Source organism: Diabrotica undecimpunctata, chromosome 4 (assembly GCF_040954645.1).
Source record: "Diabrotica undecimpunctata isolate CICGRU chromosome 4, icDiaUnde3, whole genome shotgun sequence".
Taxonomy (NCBI): Eukaryota; Metazoa; Arthropoda; class Insecta; order Coleoptera; family Chrysomelidae; genus Diabrotica; species Diabrotica undecimpunctata.
Window position 1 is genome coordinate 134,610,439 of NC_092806.1, and position 19,677 is coordinate 134,630,115.

Below are 19,677 nucleotides of genomic sequence, written 5' to 3' on the forward strand. Positions count from 1 at the left end.
ATGTAGTTGATCAATTTCTTAGCTCCCACAAATATATAAATATTGATGGTAACCAGATTGAAGTAAGAAGACTTATAACCACTGCCCAGAGACTCATCATATCTAATGTATGTCCTACTATACCTAATAGCATAATTGAAAAGCACTTAAAAACTATGGGTATAAAATCCGCCTCCAACATGACGTTTCTGCGAGTAGGCATGCAAGACTCAGAACACAGCCACGTACTCAGCTTTAGGAGACAAATATTCATAAGTCCTTTAGAAAATGCATCAATTCCTGACTCATTTCTAATCTCATTCGACAATACATCATATCGACTATACATTTCCATAGATGGTTTAAACTGCTCCAGATGCAAGATTGTCGGACATCACGATTCTGACTGTCCTTCTTTATTATCATCAAGCAACTCAATTAATCAAATGGAAACTGACCACCACGTGAATACTCATAACTCTACCAATGAAAAATATATTCAGCTACAAGATCAACCACGAAACCAATACCAAGAAGATACCGAAACATTAATGGAACCAGAACCCAATACCATACAAAATCACGCATCAGCTACAAAGGACCAAACCACTTCCTCACAAACAAACAATGAATTACAAATCTTGAATCAAGATAATTCCTTAGTAATTGAAAGCGATAGAAAAACCACTGAAATTACTCCTGCAACTAAAAGACAAATATCCTCTCCTGAAATTCTTGACAATTACCTACCTCCTCCCGATACTCAAAAACCTAAGAAATAGCCTAAAACCCAAGAAGATATTCCAATTATTCTAAATCAAATTAAAGAAAAAATTGAAAATAGAAACCCTTCCTTTACACTTACTTCTCATGAAATATGTGATTTTCTGGCAAATTCCCTTCACTCAAAACATCCTGAACGCATTGTTAAAAATTATTCAAATGAAAGCCAAGAAATAAAAGAAATTATTAACTTTATATATTCTCAAATACACAATAAAACTTTAAAAAACAATATCACCAGATTGAAAAAGAAACTGCTTCTTAACAGTCCTTCTTCTACTGACGAAACTGAGTAAGAATCAAGTTCTCAACAGTAAATAGTTAACACATAAAGAGTTAATGGCCAGCACATTTATATTACAGTGGAACCCCAACGGTTATTTTACACATATAGAATCCATTAAATCTTACCAAATAATAGAAAAGACCAGTCATCATCAACCGACTCCGAATAGGACATACTTTCCTTACACACAAGCATATCTTCAATCAGGAGGCTGCTCCGATGTGTACCAAGTGCAACACTCAGTTGTCAGTGAAACATATAATTGTTGAGTGTCCAGTGTACCAGAACGAAAGAATCGCGTGTGCCCTTAGTGATAATTTAAAAAGTATACTAACGTCAAATTTACAGTCTTTATTAAGTTATCTTAAAATGACTAAACTATATACCAGATTGTAAAAAATATTTTTTTATGTAACAATATGTATCTTACTGTTTGTGTATGTCCCCCCGCTAATAACCCTTAGTGATTGATGCATGTATATTTGTTTAAATAAAAAAAAAACACCAATCTTAAAGAATATTTTTTACTTTAGAAATATATAATAGTAAAACTTGTTAAAGTAAACATTAGATATTAAATATAGAACCAACCAAGCATGTCATAAAGCGACTAGAAAATATCAAAGCATCTGACCTGTACGAAATAGTAAATAACTAGTCAGAACTAATGAGGAATCGTAAACATGCATCATGGAAGTGTATCGATAAATTAGTCCGCCACATATAGAGACTGGAAGTCATTTCAGGGAGAAAATAATAAATGAATGGCAATGTGATTTCAGATAAAAAAAATCGTTTATAAACCAAGCACATAATGTTAAAACATATATATCAAAATAGTTTGAGTTCAGCATACTTGATTTTAAAGAAGAAACATTCTGCTCAATGTCTCGGCCATTTTACACTTAACGACAATACAATTTTTTCCGTGTAGTTGATATTTTCCGAGTTAAGGGGGTGGAGAGCATCATTATCGAATTATCTTGTTTATTATTACCTTTACGACATGAATGTACATAAGCAAAAATCAAGAAAAATATATTTCATCCAATTTTGATCTCGTATATTTTTTTGTTAGAATCAATATTAAAGTTGTATGTTCGTTCCTGTTGATGTCTTGCTGGTGATGACGTCACCGTCTAGAGTTCGTTAGGCTTGGGGCCTTAAATATTAATTTCAGCAAAAAATAAAGCAAATAAAAATTGTATAAAATATAATTATCTCTATTTTTGTTTAGGTACATTCATGTCTTAAAGTTAATATTCAACGAGATAATTCGATAATTATGCTTTCCTCCCCTTTCCACTATTTTCTCGAATGGAGAGTATAAGCTAAAAATCTGCAAAACGCTTATATGGGGTCACGTATGGATGCAGAATGTGGAGTCTCTCAAGCACTTAGATAAATCAACTGAGTATCTTCAATTCTTCACTACCGATGGTATGTGGATAATTAAAATAAACTACGAGCTAGGCAAGAAATTCTTCAACAAACTGAAAAAAAGTACTCTGCAGCAGGGACATTTCAATTTCTTTAAAGATAAGACTTCTGAGATTATACGTGTTCTCCGTATTATTTTATGGATTGGAGGCTTGGACTTTAAAGAAAGATGTTTCGGACAGATTGGAAGCCTTCGAGTTATGGGCCTACAGAAGGATATTAAGAATAAGTTGGGTGGCTAGAGTCACGAATGTCGAGGTGTTGAGAAAAATGGGAAAAGATAAAGAGGTTTTAAATACAATAAAAGTCAGAAAACTGCAATATCTGGGACATGTCATGGGGGGCAAGCGTTATAACTTGTTGCAGTTAATAATGCAAGGAAGAATACAGTGTAGAAGGAGTCGCGGAAGAAGACGCATCTCCTGGTTGAATAATTTGGGAGCTGGGTTTAACTGCACTTCTGCTGACCTGTTTAGAGAAGCAGTGTTGAAAGTGTGAATTGTCATGATCTGCTTAGAGGAGATGGTACGTGAAGAAGAAGAAGACGAGCTAGGCGAATTAATGCATAGCGCAGATGGTGTTAGATCTGTAAAGTCATTAAGTTCAAATTGGTATGATTATTTAGAAATAATACATGACAATCGGTTGCAAAAGCAATCCACACATTAAAATTTTAATAAAAAAGATCTGGAGCAAGGCATCATAAACGATAGATGGACGATGTAGAGGAGGACCTTAAACTCATGAACATGACTCAGTGGTAAAGAAAGTAGTCAGTAGTCGACAGGGCAGAATGCAAGAATATTGTTAAGCAAGCCAAGGCTCACAAAGCATTACAGCGCCAAGACAAGAAGTAGAAAAAGAAGGAACAATAGAGACGTGTCTTTAGTTTTAAACAACTATCTTTGTTTGTATTGTTTATTTAAATTTAACCTTACAATAATATAAAGTATTCCTAGAGCTACCTCTAGGAATAGTTAAAACGATCGAAAATATCTACCAAAACAACACAATAAAAGTAAAAGTAGAAGAAGAACTAACTGACCCCATTGAAGCTGGCAATGGGATAAGACAGGGAGATTCCCTGAGTCCTCTATTGTTCAACCTGATTATCAATAAAATAATAAAAAAAGTAAGAACTAAAAAAGGATACCAAATGGGAGAAAAACAACTTAAACTAATCTGCTATGCAGTTGCATCTGCTATGCACAATTAAATGCAGTTTCAGGAGCGGTAGGCTTAAACATGAACTATAGTAAAATAAAAATACTGAGCCGAGACCAGACAAATATAACAATACAAAATCATACCATAGAAAATGTTGAACATTATGTATATCTAGGTCATGTCATCAAACTAGGAAAACCAAATCAAGATGCTGAAATTAAAAGAAGAACACAACTGGCATGGAGCGCTTTCGGTAAACTAGCATATGTATATCTTGAAAAATACCTCCATTCCTACAAACTTAAAGAAAAAGGTGTATAACACATGCATACTACTAGTTTGTACCTACGGCTTGGAGACAGTAGCCCTTACCAAAAAATCTGCAAAAAAATTAAAAACAACGCAAAGAGCAATGGAACGAATCATGCTTGGAATATCACTGAGAGACAAGACTAGAAACACAGAGATAAGACGTAGAACGAAGATTAGGGATATTTTGGAAGAAAATACAAAAATAAAATGGCGCTGGGTAGGTCACGTAGCCCGATATAATGATAGGTGGACACAGAGAATTCTAGAATGGAGACCAAGGACGACAACAAGAAGCATGGGAAGACCTCAAAAAAGATGGGTAAATGACATAAGAGCAGTGGCAGGCAAATAGTGGATTAAATTGGCGCAAGATAGAGAAAGATGGAAGCAACTGGGAGAGACCTACATTCAGGAGTGGATAGAAAATGATTGAAAGCTCGAAACTGAAGAGAAAGACCAAGCGAATAGAGCAAACAAAGCCACAGGCTGCCCAAATGAAACAATATGGAGGAATAAAAATATCGGAAAAGAAACAAAAGGCAGAATTTACAAAATAGTCAACAGACCAATAATGACATACGCGGCAGAAACAAGACCTGACACAGAGAGGACAAAAAGGATGTTAGAAAAAGCAGAGATGAAAACACTTAGAAAAATTGATGGTAAGACACCATGGGACAGAGCAAGAAGTACAGATATACGACGTAGATGCAAGGTGGAGAACATCAAGAACTGCGTAAGAAATAGAAGAGTAGAATGGAACGATCATATAAGCCGAATGATAACAAAAAGAGTAGTAAAGACGGCAAGAGACGGTTCCCTAATAGGAAGACGATTAGTAGGAAGACTACGAAAACGATGGAACGACAACTTACTGGAGGCACATTGAAAAACAGACAGAGTCATGTCTATATAAAAAGAAGAAGAAGAAGAAGAAGAAGAAGAATATAAGAAATATAGGAAAAGAGATATAAAAAAAAATCTTGAAGAGATCAAAAATAGGTAGAAGTTTATAGTAAATTTCGTACTTATGAAAACTGTGTGTATTTATTTAATATTTTAAGTACATTTTTTTTTATTATCACTTAATGAATTTTTAACGATTTAATTTTTATTCAACTTACCATCAGCCGTTCAGTATCCATTTGTTCCTGATAGCGACGATCGAAAAATTTACACTAAAAATAAAAAAAAATATTATAGTAGAGGATCCGACATAACAAAGACCTTCACCGATCTGTTTAATGGATTAAAATTATTTGATATGTAATTAAGTATGTTAAAAATTATAAAAAACAAGAGGTGTCCGATGTAATTTTGTCCAGACATTTTGTTTGGATTTTTAGATTCCCCATTTTCTCTCCTTACATCTTTAGTATCGTCCGTTTTGCCTTGCAATTCTTAGAAGGCACAGATTTAAGCAAAAATATTGATTTTGGTTTCTTCAATAGAAATATTCGGATTTCTACTTGCTTGATTTATTATCAGATGTCGCTATAGCATCCATACTAAAGCTATTTTATTGTTGCTTCTTTTCGACGAAAATATTGTTTTTAAAAGGAAAAGACAGTTAAGATTTGATTTCACGTACAGTGCGTCTGTGTATCCGCTTATACGTATTTCACCCTAATAGAGATCATCAGAGACAGATGTTCACAGTCGCTCTGAAAGAGAAAATAAATCTTTTCTGGCTTAGGAAGCAACTCTAACATGGCTTCGTATAGACGCAAATAGCAACATCTGATATTAAAATCCGTAAACTAGTTTTCGAAACCAAATTCATATTTTTGCTTTAATCTGTGCCTTCTAAGAATTGCAAGCAAAACAGACGTTGATTAACTTACTAATAGAAAATTAGTTTACTAATAGAAAACTAAACAAAACCATAAATGGGGTTGATATTTTAGATAAATTGATCCTAGAGTACACACGTAAAAGAGTAACAAGAAGATGGCCCTTACGTATATTTTTTAACTTTTTGGATATTGCATGCTACAATGCTTTCGTTCTATGGAATATAAAAAATCCCAAATGGAACATCCAAGTAAACTATTTCTGAAGGAGCTTGGAAAACAATTAACCTCACCCAATATAAAACGAAGAGCTGAAGCAATACAAGAAAAACCCACCGGGTACCATAAATCCGTCATCGCTGCAATAGAGACCACCGGTGTTAGTGTAAAAAAGCAAATAGAAGTGTCACAATCTGGAACAAAACGAGGTCGTTGTTATTCTTGTAGGGATAGTGACAATAAATATTCAAAAAGGTGTGAAAAACATTTGTTTGTAATACTCATTCAAAACGCGATGAAGTCCATATTGTTAAAATTAAATGCAATTAAATGCATCTTAAAAAATTTAAATACAATATTTTAGGATTATAATTTTTATGTTTCTTTGTTTTTTGTTGAAGTTGAAATAATACTAACTATTTAAAAGATCCTTATAAATAAAATGATAATGGGTCACTCTTTACCCATCATCGTAATCTAAGTAAGTAAAATAATCTCCGTACTCCGAGGGTTAATTACCCTGTAGAATTCGGTATATTTTGCAAGCCTGGACAATATCCTTGCCTACATTTTCTTCTAAATAACTTTATTGGATATTACGAACCATAATGGAATTATTATAAATTCACCTCGTATATATGTGTATTACATCAAATAATTTATATAGTTATTATATTTTATAGAACATGTACTCACTTTGTATAAAACAAAAATTAGTAATCCCAAAATTAAAATTCCTACAAGTCCAGATACAACGCATACCAAAACAAGAACTGACTTCACGTCGTGGTAAGAAATCAATAAAGTTGCATGACCTTCCATCCTGAAATACAAATTTTAATTTTTTACGGTATTTGTCGGCTTTGTGGACATAATTTACTGGGCTTTAAAATAAAATATTACTTGTTATATGATTCCATTTGAAATTAACTGACAAATTAACGACCGTTTTTGGAGCATGAAGTTATTTTGTAAATATTAAGACGTATATATGCTAGTTATTACAAGGTAAGCGCAAAGTAGATGTTGAACCGTGCAGAGGACTTATAGAATAATGTTTGAAATGAACAAGGAGAGTGATGCATGTTCCATAAAGAAGTTGTACACTAGAAAGTTACGGTGAGCTGAAAGTTATCGAAAGCAACATTAGCGGAAGACCAAGGAAGACCTGAAGGGAGACACCTAGGCAGGACATGTCTGTAAAGTAGATCGATGTTGTTATAACAATATAAACTCCCCATAAAATATAACTCCCCATAAAAGTTTACTCTTTCCCTTCTTCCTGTGCCATGCTCAATTATCATGCATTTGCTATACTAAGTGTGTTGACGGCAGCTCAGAAAACACGATGCAAAGGACTAAACTATTTACTAGGTTTCTAAGCAATCTAAGATGTCCTTTTTCGACATGATCCACTTCTTTCTTTTTCTTGTCTTGTATTATTAAATAAAGTATATTATATTTCTTTGGTTGACGCATATGACTAAAGACTTCAGTTTGCGGCTTTTATTGTTCCAATTACTTCCGTAACTTTTTCCTATTCGCTGCAAAACAACCTTGTTGCGAACTTTATCTACCCAACTTATTTTTAGGATTCTTCGATACACCAATGTTTTAAAGGATTCCAGTTTTTTTTTTTAAGTGTAACCTTTAATATTGTTCTGAAGCTATTTTCTTGTGGCATTTTAAATTAATTTATATTTAAATGGGAATAAGCCACAATTAAAGGTTAAAATACATTTATTGACGTTTCAATTTCCACTTCGGAAATCGTTCTCAAAATACAAACATTAGTAAATTTAATTTACTAATGTTTAATAGATACTACATAAAATCATTATAATATAATTTTAAGTCTTAAAGTAATATTGTTTCCACATAAGATTTTCTTCATCTTAAAAAATGCAGCTCTGATCTTATCTATAAGTAATTTCTGTTCTCATATCTTAGCTCTCATATTGATAAAGTGATAATGTTGGTTCTCTACAGTTGTTCTTTGTAAATTAAAAATAATAACATTTTCAACAAACTTAAAACAGAGAAGATTGTCGGAATTTTGAGGTTATAATGTATATTTTTGACAGATTTCTACTTAAGTTAAATTTGGGTCGTAGTAGGTATTATAAAACTGAAATTTACACTTAAAGTGGACATTTAATTTATTTAGTGTTTATTAATTTAAATTTATTGTGATATTGGGTGTTATTAAACAGACGATTTTATATTGTTATTAGTTGGATTTATGACTTTTGACATTATGATGAATTTTGACGTTTGAAAATCATTACGAATCAACTTTTAGTATCGATCTTTTATTTTTCTGTTTGTTTTACTATCTTTTGTTGACAGATATACTTTTGATTTTTTAATTTTCATTAAATGTCTCTACTTTGTTAGTTATTTTTTATATAGATTTTATTTAAACCTGCTTAGATTAAATATATGATGACTACGAAAGAATTGATCAAGAGTGGTGAATCGATGTGAAGACTCGCTATTCTATGACACTATCTTTTGGCGTCATTAGATCGGTGACGCTAGCCTCAGCATTTCACTATAGAGTAAAAAGTAAAATACAACGTTAGTATAGAAGCTTTGCTTCAAAAAGTTTACCCCTTGTACTTCCGGGCTTACCCCTAAAGCCCTCCCCGTAGGGGAACAGAAAAAAACTGTTAAACAAGAAATGTAGCGGAGATAATTTTGAATAAAAATGTTTATTGACGCTTTTTGTGTAGAATAATCGGTTCTTTTAAAAACAACCGACAAAGCGACCGGTAATTTTGAATGTCAGTTACGTGCGCTGATTAAATTTTAATACATAAAATTTGTATCAACGCGACGGTAAAACGCGACATACTCATCAATAGAAGTGATACATTATTGAGCTTATGAGAATCGTAAAAAATGGAAAATATCAAGCAACGTTTGCTTATTTAACAGCTTTATATCAACGGAATTTACATTCGATTAAATTCAAAAACTGGATACGTAAACTTCAATCTTCATCGTTAGAATACATTTTGATTTTTGTCAATAGGACACTCTGATCAAAAGATATAGAATTTTTGCCGTCTAGTTGATACAAATTTTATTTAAATAATTGATTTTGCGCGCGTAACTGACATTTAAAATCTTCGGTCAGTTCAAACGTTGTTCCTGAGAGATTGGCTCATTCTACACAAAAAGTGCTAATATAAATTATTGTTCAAAATTATCTCAGTTACATTTCTTTCTACGGCGAATGGATTTTTATTAAATCAATATTTTCCATTTTCGCCCCCTCTAAGAAGGAGTTTTAAGAGGAAGCCCAGTGTAGGATTAGCAAACGTTTTTGCATCTTTTTTGGGGTCCTAAAATTAACATTCTCAGTAAAATTAAGCTTGTTCGTCTCGTTTTTAGAGATAAATATCTGACGACTGGACTATTACGTTTAAATGTAATTCGGAAAGACTCTAGATAGAAATACATTTAATTAATTATATAATATTTAGGTACAATTTCGTTATTAATTTTATCATAAGGCAGTTATCGGAACTAATATATTGTTCTGATGCAATTTTCTTGTGGCATCTTAAAGTAGTTACTCGTTTAATGGGAACAAGCCACATTTTATTAATTTTTGTATTTTGAGATCGATTTCCGAAGTGGAAATTGAAACGTCAATAAACTTATTTTAAACTTCAATTGTGGCTTATTTCCATTAAAATAGTAACTAGTAATATTATATTATTAATATTATCAGGTCGCTTTTCTTGATTTGTAAAAAAATTTTTTTGTCAATTTATATTAAAGCATTTAAAATTGACAATAATTGACACAAACTCATCAACCTTATTCAAGGTGCAAATTGCCAACATAAACAACCTGACACGCACGTTCTGATGGTATTCGTCTTTTCATTGGTCAAGAAGCTATTAAATATAATTTATCGCCTTGAGTGACCATGATTGTCATTACAGGTCCAAACTGCTCAGTCGGAAACCAAGATTTTAATTTATTAATGTTTCAAAACGTTTTATTTTACATTCTTACACGTTTCAATAAGTAAATATTTTTAAAAATCATATGATACACTTACAGCACGGCCCTGTTTGGCTCTCACGTGCAGTTGTTTTTACGGTTTGGAATATGTAATTTGAATGATTGTAGTTGAAAATTGATGCCAAAATTACTTTCTTAAACAAAAACTTTTTAACACTGCGAAATCGCAGCATTAGGTTTACATTATTTAACAAAAAGCCTTATTCTGAAATATAACAACTGGGACTTACCATGTTTTTTTATTATAATGAAACGCTGATGTTGTATAGGCTAGTATCTTCTTCTTATCTGATAGTGTTAAAAAATATTTTTCTAAAACAAACAAATCTAATAGTGGTTGGTCCAAATATGTATATCAATAATCAGGGAGAAATCTTCTGCAAGAATTTATTTAGTTTGTTCTTTGTATATATATATATATATATATATATATATATATATATATATATATATATATTGTTGTGTTTCATTTTATCAATCAAGGATAGAATAAAAATTTTATTTTGTTATAGAACGCGGGCACATAAATTTGCGACGCTGTGTACATCGATTTGTAAATATTTGTTATAAGTTAGTTTTAAGCAGTGGATTTATCCATAATAACTTTTACCCTGAGAGACTAAAAAACATTAGTAAATACTTAAATGTGAGTAGACAATTGTTTCCCGGTATTTGTAGATATTATATTTTAAAAACCTTTGGTTTTGTTTCGCTGAAAAGGCCAAAGCCACTAGGTAGTTATTGTATTTAGAAAAATAAAACCGCTTTCATTTTCAAAAAATTTGTTTAGAAGCGATTGCTTAGCGAGTTTGGAATGGAGATGAAAGAGAGTGAATGTCTGAAAGTTTGGATTAGAAAAGATTATTATGTGATGGTCATCAGAAAGAAGCAAGTGAAGTTTTGTGTAGTCAGTTAAGAAGCAAGTACCAGTGGTGTTAATAATTAGAAGTGGGTGGCTGAAAGGTAGAACGAGAGATAGGTCAAAGTTGAGAAGTCGAATACTTCCTTGATTCTATATAGTCCAAGTGAGTAAGTCACAAGAACTATAACTATTAAAAATATTTGCGACACCAAGTAAAAAAAGTACTTGGGTCTCAGGCGATTGTTAGTATATGAAAGAAAGGAAAGAATTTTGGAGTTTGTTGAACGAGTACTGGTAAAGAGGCCTGCTCGTGTTTTGGAGAAAGAGTTGCTGGTATGCTGATATAGTGAAGTCGTTTTACCCTGTCGTATTTCGGATTAACCTCCTACTGGTCGGCTGTAGTACTTTAGTATAAATCAGCGCTACCAAAACAATTTTTTTAGAAATCGTGAAAAATCGCAAATTAAATGCTTTGTGATGATATTTTTGAACATTGGTTTAAGGAAAAATTATTAAAAAATCTGGAAAATCCGTCATTAATAGTCTTAGACAATGCTTCGTATCACACCAGAGAGAAGGAAAAGTTTCCCACAAGCAGCTGAAAAAAAGAAGACTTAAGAAAGTGGCTGTCGGAGAAAACTATAGAACACGAACAACTAGTTTTAAAAGCTGAATTATTAAATAAGTGCAAAGAACACATTACTGAGAAAAAATTTGTCGTTGACCAAATGGCACTAAAATATGGTCATGAGGTTCTAAGACTACCACCATATCACTGCCAGTACAATTAAATTGAATTGGTGTGGGGCATCACTAAAAACTACTATGATAAACATGCATGTAAGACCACGGACGAAGCCAGCGTTTTACAACTCTGACAAAATGCACTAAACCAAGTCAATGAGGAACAATGGCAGAAATGTATTGAGCATACTGAAAAAAAAATTTAGAGTCATATGGAATAGAACAAGTTATTGATGAAGTAAGACCTTTAATTATTCGTAATGATGAAGATTCAGATTAATCGGATAGCGAGTTAGATAGTGATGATACCTGTCCATAGATTAAGACGTAGATAAAAAATTAACACAAAAGGGTACCAACCACCAAAAAAAAAAAAAAAATAAGATTACCAATAAGATCACCAATAAGATTTTGGTACCAAGTACCAAAAAAATTAGATTAGCAAGTAAGGTAGATTAAGGACATGACTGGACGAATGACTGGGTATTAGACGACGGATGAAATGATTCGATGCTTGCTCGCTCTTGACTGCACTTGGTGCAGAAAAGGGAAAGTAGGTATCGGCACACACAACCATCATTAGATCGCCGAACAATTGCTTTGACTGGTAGTGATAAAGCCAAATGGGCTAACCTACTACTTAAATGTAAATACACGGAAATCTCTCATTGCCTGATGGGGGATACCGCGAAATAGTCGGGGCCTGGCTCCAAAGACCAGGGGGCGGAGGAAAGCCGGGGCTGGTTGTACCGCAGGAGGACAACCTACCTCGGTGGATTTGAGAAGGTGTGTGTGGGAAGTAGGAATAAGTCTTTGTTTTATATAGATATATATTTTTATAGATATAGATTTTATAAAATATATAAAAATAAAAATATAATACAAAATTTTGAACACCCAGTATTAACATTGGCAAATTTTTTTATGCTTAAATAAATGCTTATGCGAGTTTAGTACACGCTGAAAAAGAATTTTTGTTTTTTCAGCATAAAAATTTTTCAAAAACTTTAAATATCTCAAAAACTATATTTTATACTTTACTGAGAATTCTCTTCCATAAGATGAGAATTTGCTTCCATTAACGCTGCACCAATTTGTTGGGTAGTGATTTGCTCAGTTTTTGTTTCTTTGTTTTTTATTTTGCTTTAAACTTGACTTTTTCTTTGGTTTTGGTATCGTAATATTAGCCAACGAATTTTTAGAAGTTTCTGCTTTATCAAGGTCAACGTCGACATATATCGGATTTATGCTTAGACAAGGAAAGAAAGTCCATGTCTAAGCCCACAGTAGTGTTGGAACTTAAAGTGGGCGGTCTTTATTCTTTGTTTGTTTTTAAATGTTTTTGTTCCGAAGGAAAATAACTTCTTTCTTGTTGCAAAAAGTTTATTTTATCTTGAAGTTGACGAAATATTAAACTTTTATGAATTAATTGGTTTTAGGTAGAATGATTCTTTGTCTTCTCGATTTTCATCACTAATATTTAACTAATCATCAGTGATCTGATTAAGAAGCTTGATGTTTGAGGATTAATTTCCGTCTTGGTTAACGGCAATAATATTTTTAATAATGTGTGTAATGTGGAATAGATGGTTAACTAAAATAAAGAATAGAAAATAAATAAAAACATATGAAAGCTGAAAAACAAGCTGAAGGGTGAAGTAGAATAATAAAGAATAAAATAAGACTGGAAAAATGAAAGTAAATCATGAAGATCAGTTTATAATATCAAAATATATGTCTCAGATAAACAAGTTAGATATAGAAAACAAAATCTTCCCTTATGTAAAATTGTAAGTGATAGCATTATTAGGTACTACTTATATTACTACCTCGGTCTTATATTTTCATGGGCTGGTGAGCTGTCTCAACAAATAAAATAAAATCAAGTATTAAATTTCTCCGTTTCACGATAGATAAGCTTTAAAGTATTGTGTAAATTGTGTTGATAATTTAACAATTTACCAAAAGGTAGATACTTACCTAATAATGTTGTATTGATTTTTACTCTTAAACTATATTTGGCAGTGGCTGTAGGTGAATACAAGTAATCCCCTTCACAAAATAATGTCAAGCATTTATTTCTGTCAGAGCAATTCATTGCCGCAGTACTGTTATCGTATAAATTATGTTCCAAGATAACATTATCTATAATATTATCATCATCACCATCGGGTAAATTTCTTGGATAACACGATGTCTGAGTACCTTCTAGAGTGCCCTAAAAAATTAACGGGTCAAAAAACGAAAATTTCTTGTAAAATGTTTTTGTAAAGCAAAGGAAACAGAGTCGATGCTGAATCTTGATTGTATTATTTTACCTGCCGTGAGTTTTTAATCTGCTTTAATTTTTTAATGAAAATTTTCAATGTCTATTTTAATTTATTCTTTGAGAACGATAGCAGCAAATGTGTCTTTAACTTTTGGGTTTTCAACAAAATGTAAAATTCTCACGAAAAATAGAATGAACTTTACAAGTGCGTGATAGAATACAATAAATGACGTTTATCATAATTTTTGTCTTTGTCACTATGCTTTGTCGATTTGTCTTATAATATTCCTCCGTAAAGCAAAAAGTAAAAATTCAAAGATTTCTACTTATTCGAAACCAAAATTTAGATTCTCACCTAAATATTATGTGCGATGTTCGTTCTACTACTTAGAAAGCAAACAGAGGATGAATAAACTGATGGGATTCTAAAATTGCATTCCATATCATATCAATTTGTAACAAAAATATGTTAATGTAGCAACAATTGTGCTAGAGGAAGTCTGGGTGACTCTATCCAGTGTAGCAAAAGGGTGAACTCTAAAATGCACCTTGATACACCAACGAACTAATATGGGGAATAACGGAAGATGGAAGGGATTAGATAGAAATAAATTATGTAAAAGAAATAAATATGAATTTTATGAAGTAAATATGAATTTTAAAATATAACAGAATTAAGTGTTGGCTAGCGACTATGCAGGAGAATGACCACTTGACACTCAAAGAAGGATTCGGCCAATTTGCATGCCCTACAGAGACCGTAAGATATAAGAATTAATGACAAGAAAACCACCTAGAAATAAACAGATGAAAAAAATAAAAGCTGCTCTAGTGAATGGTTGGGCGCCAGGAAGTTAAATGTTTTCTTCCGAGATATCTTGTATTGCTGAAATATGAAAGATAGGTATTAATTGAAATATTGAATTGTTTTAACCCAACTTTAATAAATACCAATTTTATGTACAGACTATTTTAAACACTTATATATGACCCATCACCTCTTATATACAATTAACTTATCTATATTTACAGTAAAATCCCTGAATAATTATAAAACAATTTACCCCTGATATACCCCTTAAAAATTTCAAATTGTGACAAAAGTTAGATCCAATAATAATGTATAAATAATAAATATAATTATATACTACTCACTAATAGTTAGTTTTCGTTCAAAAATTGTTTAGGTTTTAAGAAAAAAATTCTCTGGGATATGTGTGCACACAATAACCTAACAAAGAGAAATTCAAGGGAGAGTTATAACCTCATCCCTTGGTAAACAATAAATAATTAAATTAAATTACAATGATAAAATGTTTTTTTTTTAGGAAAAATTGAAAATATTTATTATTAAGGATAGTTTTTGTTATTAAAAATTGAACCAAAAGTTAAACCTTGAAGAGGACATAAAAAAATTATTTAAAGTAATTGAATGATAATAAAAAAAAATAAGTCAGTTCTTCCTGTCGGTTTCCCTCGAAGAGTGGAGAACTGGACTCAGGTGGTAACAAGATACCAAACCTGTATTCCCTGGATCAGGTACTATTGGACAAATACGTCCCTTTAAACTGCTTCTTAATTTCCCATAAAAAAACCAACTTGAAACTCCTTCCCCTTATCTTTATTAAGTATAACCCCAACTAAAAAATAATTCTTCCCCTGACTTGTAACTGGATTCTTGAGTAGGCTAAAAAAACAGTTGTGTTACTCCAAGTTTTTGTACATACAAAAGTTAAGGAAAAACACAAGGGTTATCAACCTTGGAAGGCGATACAAAAAATGTCAGCAAGTGACCTTAAATTGAAATAAAAACCTTAATGGTTTTCGGTAAATAGTGACCTTCGAATGGTGTGACAATGTTTTTATAATGTATGGATATATTAAATAGATAATTTTAACGGAAAACATGATCTTTATATTAAATAGAATAGAAAAAAAAAGAAATATTAGCCGGTTTAAATGGTATGAAATTGAAATACATAATTGTTTACTTTAACTCTTGAAAGGAAATAAAAATTTGAGATAGATATAGAATCTAATACTTATAATTTATTTAGGTATAAAACTTTTCCTTAATGAAATAAGGTGAAATATAACATGTATCAAATATATGAGATACCTATCAAAGACGAAATTAAAATAAGTCTGAATTTTACAAACAATGGCGGATGGTATGAAGGATTTTTCCTTATAATTTATTTGTAATGTTATCTTACCGGCTAGGGTGATCCAACTGAAAATATCCTCGTACAAAACAACAAAATAACTCAAATGGTTTCTTCTAAAATAACAGCTCTTCACATAAAAAATAAACTTAAACTAAATTCGGGAAAAAAAATGGACTCCCAGCCGCTCTACTCTGAGATGTTTATTCACTCACATCCAGTTAACAAGTGACAAGTTGAGATTTTACACGTCGCAGAATAAATGTACTTTCAGAATTTCACCGCTGAGGGCGCAGTTTAATGCCAATATCAGAAAATAAAATTTACTAGGAGTTATTTAAATATTTAGTTTAAGAATATTTTAATATGAATTTAATTTAGAATTAAATTAAAAGATTCCAGTCACAAAAAGAAGGTAAACGATTATTTAAGTAACGGACTCGTTACATTCCCCTCTTACTTGGAGAAAAAAATTTTTAGTGATAAAATTTTTTTTTTTTTTTTTTTACTTGACTGATTGGTTAGATGTAGGTTAACCAATACTTTAACCATATGTGGAGCAATCAAGAATCGAGAAGAAAAAATAAACTTATATATATAAAAATTATAGCCATGGCAACAATTTGCCAAGTACAGCTATAAACTATATTAACTCACTAAAATATTTCCAAAACAATCTACATCGATTCACACGATTATCATTAACCACAGATTATGAGTGATGTAGAAACAAAGATATGGTTTCATATAAAGATACCCACATGTCTTCTTCTTAAGGTGCCATGCATTTCTGCGTAGGCGTCCACCGTACATCGTCTTGTCAGGTGAGATGTTAAATAATTCTGTTTTTAGCAGCATTGCGAAGCATTTCATAGCTGTGGATTCCTGTCCATTGTCGAATATTGCGCAGCCATGACATTTTTTTACGTCCGAGACCTCTCCTACCCTCTATTTTCCCTTCGAGTATCAGTTGCTGAAAAGTGTATCGTTCTCCTCGTATAATGTGCCCCAAGTATGCAGTCTTCTTACTTTTTACATAATTAAAAAGTTCCCTATCCTGTAAGCCCGCTCTTCTGAGTACTTCCTCATTTCTGACCCTGTCCGTCCATGATATTCTGAGCATTCGACGCAGGCACCACATTTCGAACACTTCAAGTTTGTTAATGAAACTGGCCTTTAACGTCCATGCTTCCATTCCGTACAGGAGAACAGGCCACACGTAACACTTAAGCATCTTGTATCGGAGGTTGAAGTCCAATTTGCGATCAGTCAGAAACTTACGAAGCCTCAAAAAAGCATTTCTGGCTTGTTCAACTCTGCTCTTTATTTCATTCTCGGGGTCCCAACCCTCATTCAGCAAACATCCCAAGTATTTGAATTGCCTGACTTGTTCGATTTCTTCTCCAGAGACATATATCTTTGCGTTGGGGTAATCATTTCTACTTATAATCATTGATTTTGTCTTCTTGATATTTATTTTCAAACCCCGAGCTTCACTTGCAAGAGTTAGATCATTCAAAAGACATTGAAGATCTTCGATGTTATCTGCCACTATGGCTGTATCATCGGCATACCTGATGTTATTAATAAATATGCCGTTAACTTTAATACCCTTATTAGAGTCTTCCACTGCTTCTGCGAAGGCTTTTTCTACGTATAAATTAAACAGCATTGGAGACAGTATACAACCTTGCCTTACTCCTTTTTTAATGGAGAAATCTTCTGTTTCGTTGGAATTTTGAAGACGTACTGTTGCTGTCTGATTCCAATACAGACCCACATGTAACTAAGTACAAAGTCACATACTATCTAGAGTAAAATTAAAGTAAAGCTTTAACATAGCATAGTATAGACTAGTACTACAAATACTCAATGCAAATAATCCAAAATAATGTGCAATCGGACCCTGGTTCCAAAATTGACTCATCAATGGACAACAGATTTATAGAAGAGCATATCCAAGGAATAATCAATCAGGCAAATGGGTGGACCGATACACAATAATAAGTAATAATAAAAGTACCAACATACTTATATAAAACAATATAAGTAACAATAAAAAATACCAAATGTATAGACAACAATATAAGTGTCGAATTGGATGGTAAATCCAAAATTGACCATACAGTGGACAACAGATTTATAAAGTAGCATATCCAAAGATAATCAATCAGGCAAATAATGACCCAATTCACACTATAACCAAATAAACCAAATATGGTAGGTCCACATATACCCACATCCGGTAATATGTGCCTAACCTTAAAATTCATCAAATAAATTATTGGATCAAAATGTGGGACTAACGGCTTAAACAAAAGGACAGCCATAAAATCGATTCCATCCTGATGATCTGCCATCAGTACATTTGGGATCCAAAATAAAGACCAAAAATAAAAACTAGAAAAAACAACAAAATTAACTTATGCTGATACTCGATAACTATAGCAGGTAGCTACAACAAATTTATAAGAATACCTAGCATAAGAGCACTAAAAAGAGTTTAATGTGCCAGTAACTCTAACAACCATAGCAAAATAGTAAGAGTTAAGGTAGGAGTAATAACAAAACAGAACATCCAGAACGAGTAGACCAATTTCTGAAGAAACTGCAGATTTATAATTCGTTCTGATATTAATAAAAGAGAACAGGATAATTCCTGGTTCAATATACCAAAATATAGATAAGTGCCTAAGGAAAGAAGTGAAAATAACTATAAATGGTCATTTGTTGCCAAAATATGGAATCACTATCCATAACTGCAATCTAAACATGCTAGCTGTAACGGGAGCAATCCATGACTTGAATAAACTATATTATAAGTAAGAATAATAAATCAGCTAAGGAACAATTCTTATATTAGACCAAAGTTTGAAAATATTAAGGATTAAAGCTAAATGTTCAAATCCTAAGACGTTCTACTGCCTAGATAACTGTACAACTTGTCATGAAAATGGTGAATTCCGAAATTCATTGCACAACTGAGGCCAACAATTGAACTAAAACTTCGAACCCACGTATTCATTCACCTATACACAGGCAGAATAGTCTATATAATATAGGAGTGTACTAAAATTATGCATACTGATTATCTATATAAATTCCTAATGACATAACAAAAAACCATCCCACATAGCACATTCAGATACATGTTCCTATATAACTTGATCATGACCAATAAACGGAATCAAATCCATAAAAAAATTACAACATTCTTTCCAACCTGGCAAAACAAGTAAGCAAAATGGGAACATAGGTTATACAACACATAAACATATAGCACAGTATAGTAGCATTACAATATTTAGTTCCATACCAATGCAACATCTAATATAAGTAAACACTCTAATGGCCTTAATAATTTTAACTAATTATAAACAGATACTAATCAAAGTATAAGCTGTAGATATATCAAATCTGGTGATTAATAACAAAAATCTAAGAAAATATCAAATCGTAACCAAACCGAGCCAAAACAATAACACTCATAGGAATAAGTTAACTTAATAGACATTAAGTTAATCTTCCTCTGAAGATGAAGATGTTGCCTCATCTGTTGTATTATCAGGGAATAAATCCTTTATATGAAATTGACCAATTCGTCTATTTGTCGAATT

General features: G+C 32.0%; 1 protein-coding gene across 3 annotated transcripts in view; it reads right to left on the reverse strand.

The window, feature by feature from the left end:
• The window catches only part of LOC140440076 (integrin alpha-PS3-like), a 91,734-nt gene that overhangs the window by 1,715 nt on the left and 70,342 nt on the right, over positions 1-19,677 (reverse strand). Inside the window, exons 17-20 of one of the 3 annotated variants that reach the window (XM_072530345.1) lie at positions 13,607-13,844; positions 10,251-10,332; positions 6,676-6,802; positions 5,092-5,145 (exon numbers count right to left, since the gene is read on the reverse strand). In XM_072530345.1, coding sequence (XP_072386446.1) covers positions 5,092-5,145; positions 6,676-6,802; positions 10,251-10,332; positions 13,607-13,844 — 501 coding nt within the window. Of the gene's footprint in view, positions 1-5,091; positions 5,146-6,675; positions 6,803-10,250; positions 10,333-13,136; positions 13,221-13,606; positions 13,845-19,677 lie in introns of those variants that run through there. The other 2 variants (XR_011950780.1, XM_072530346.1) reach the window with 2 other exon arrangements.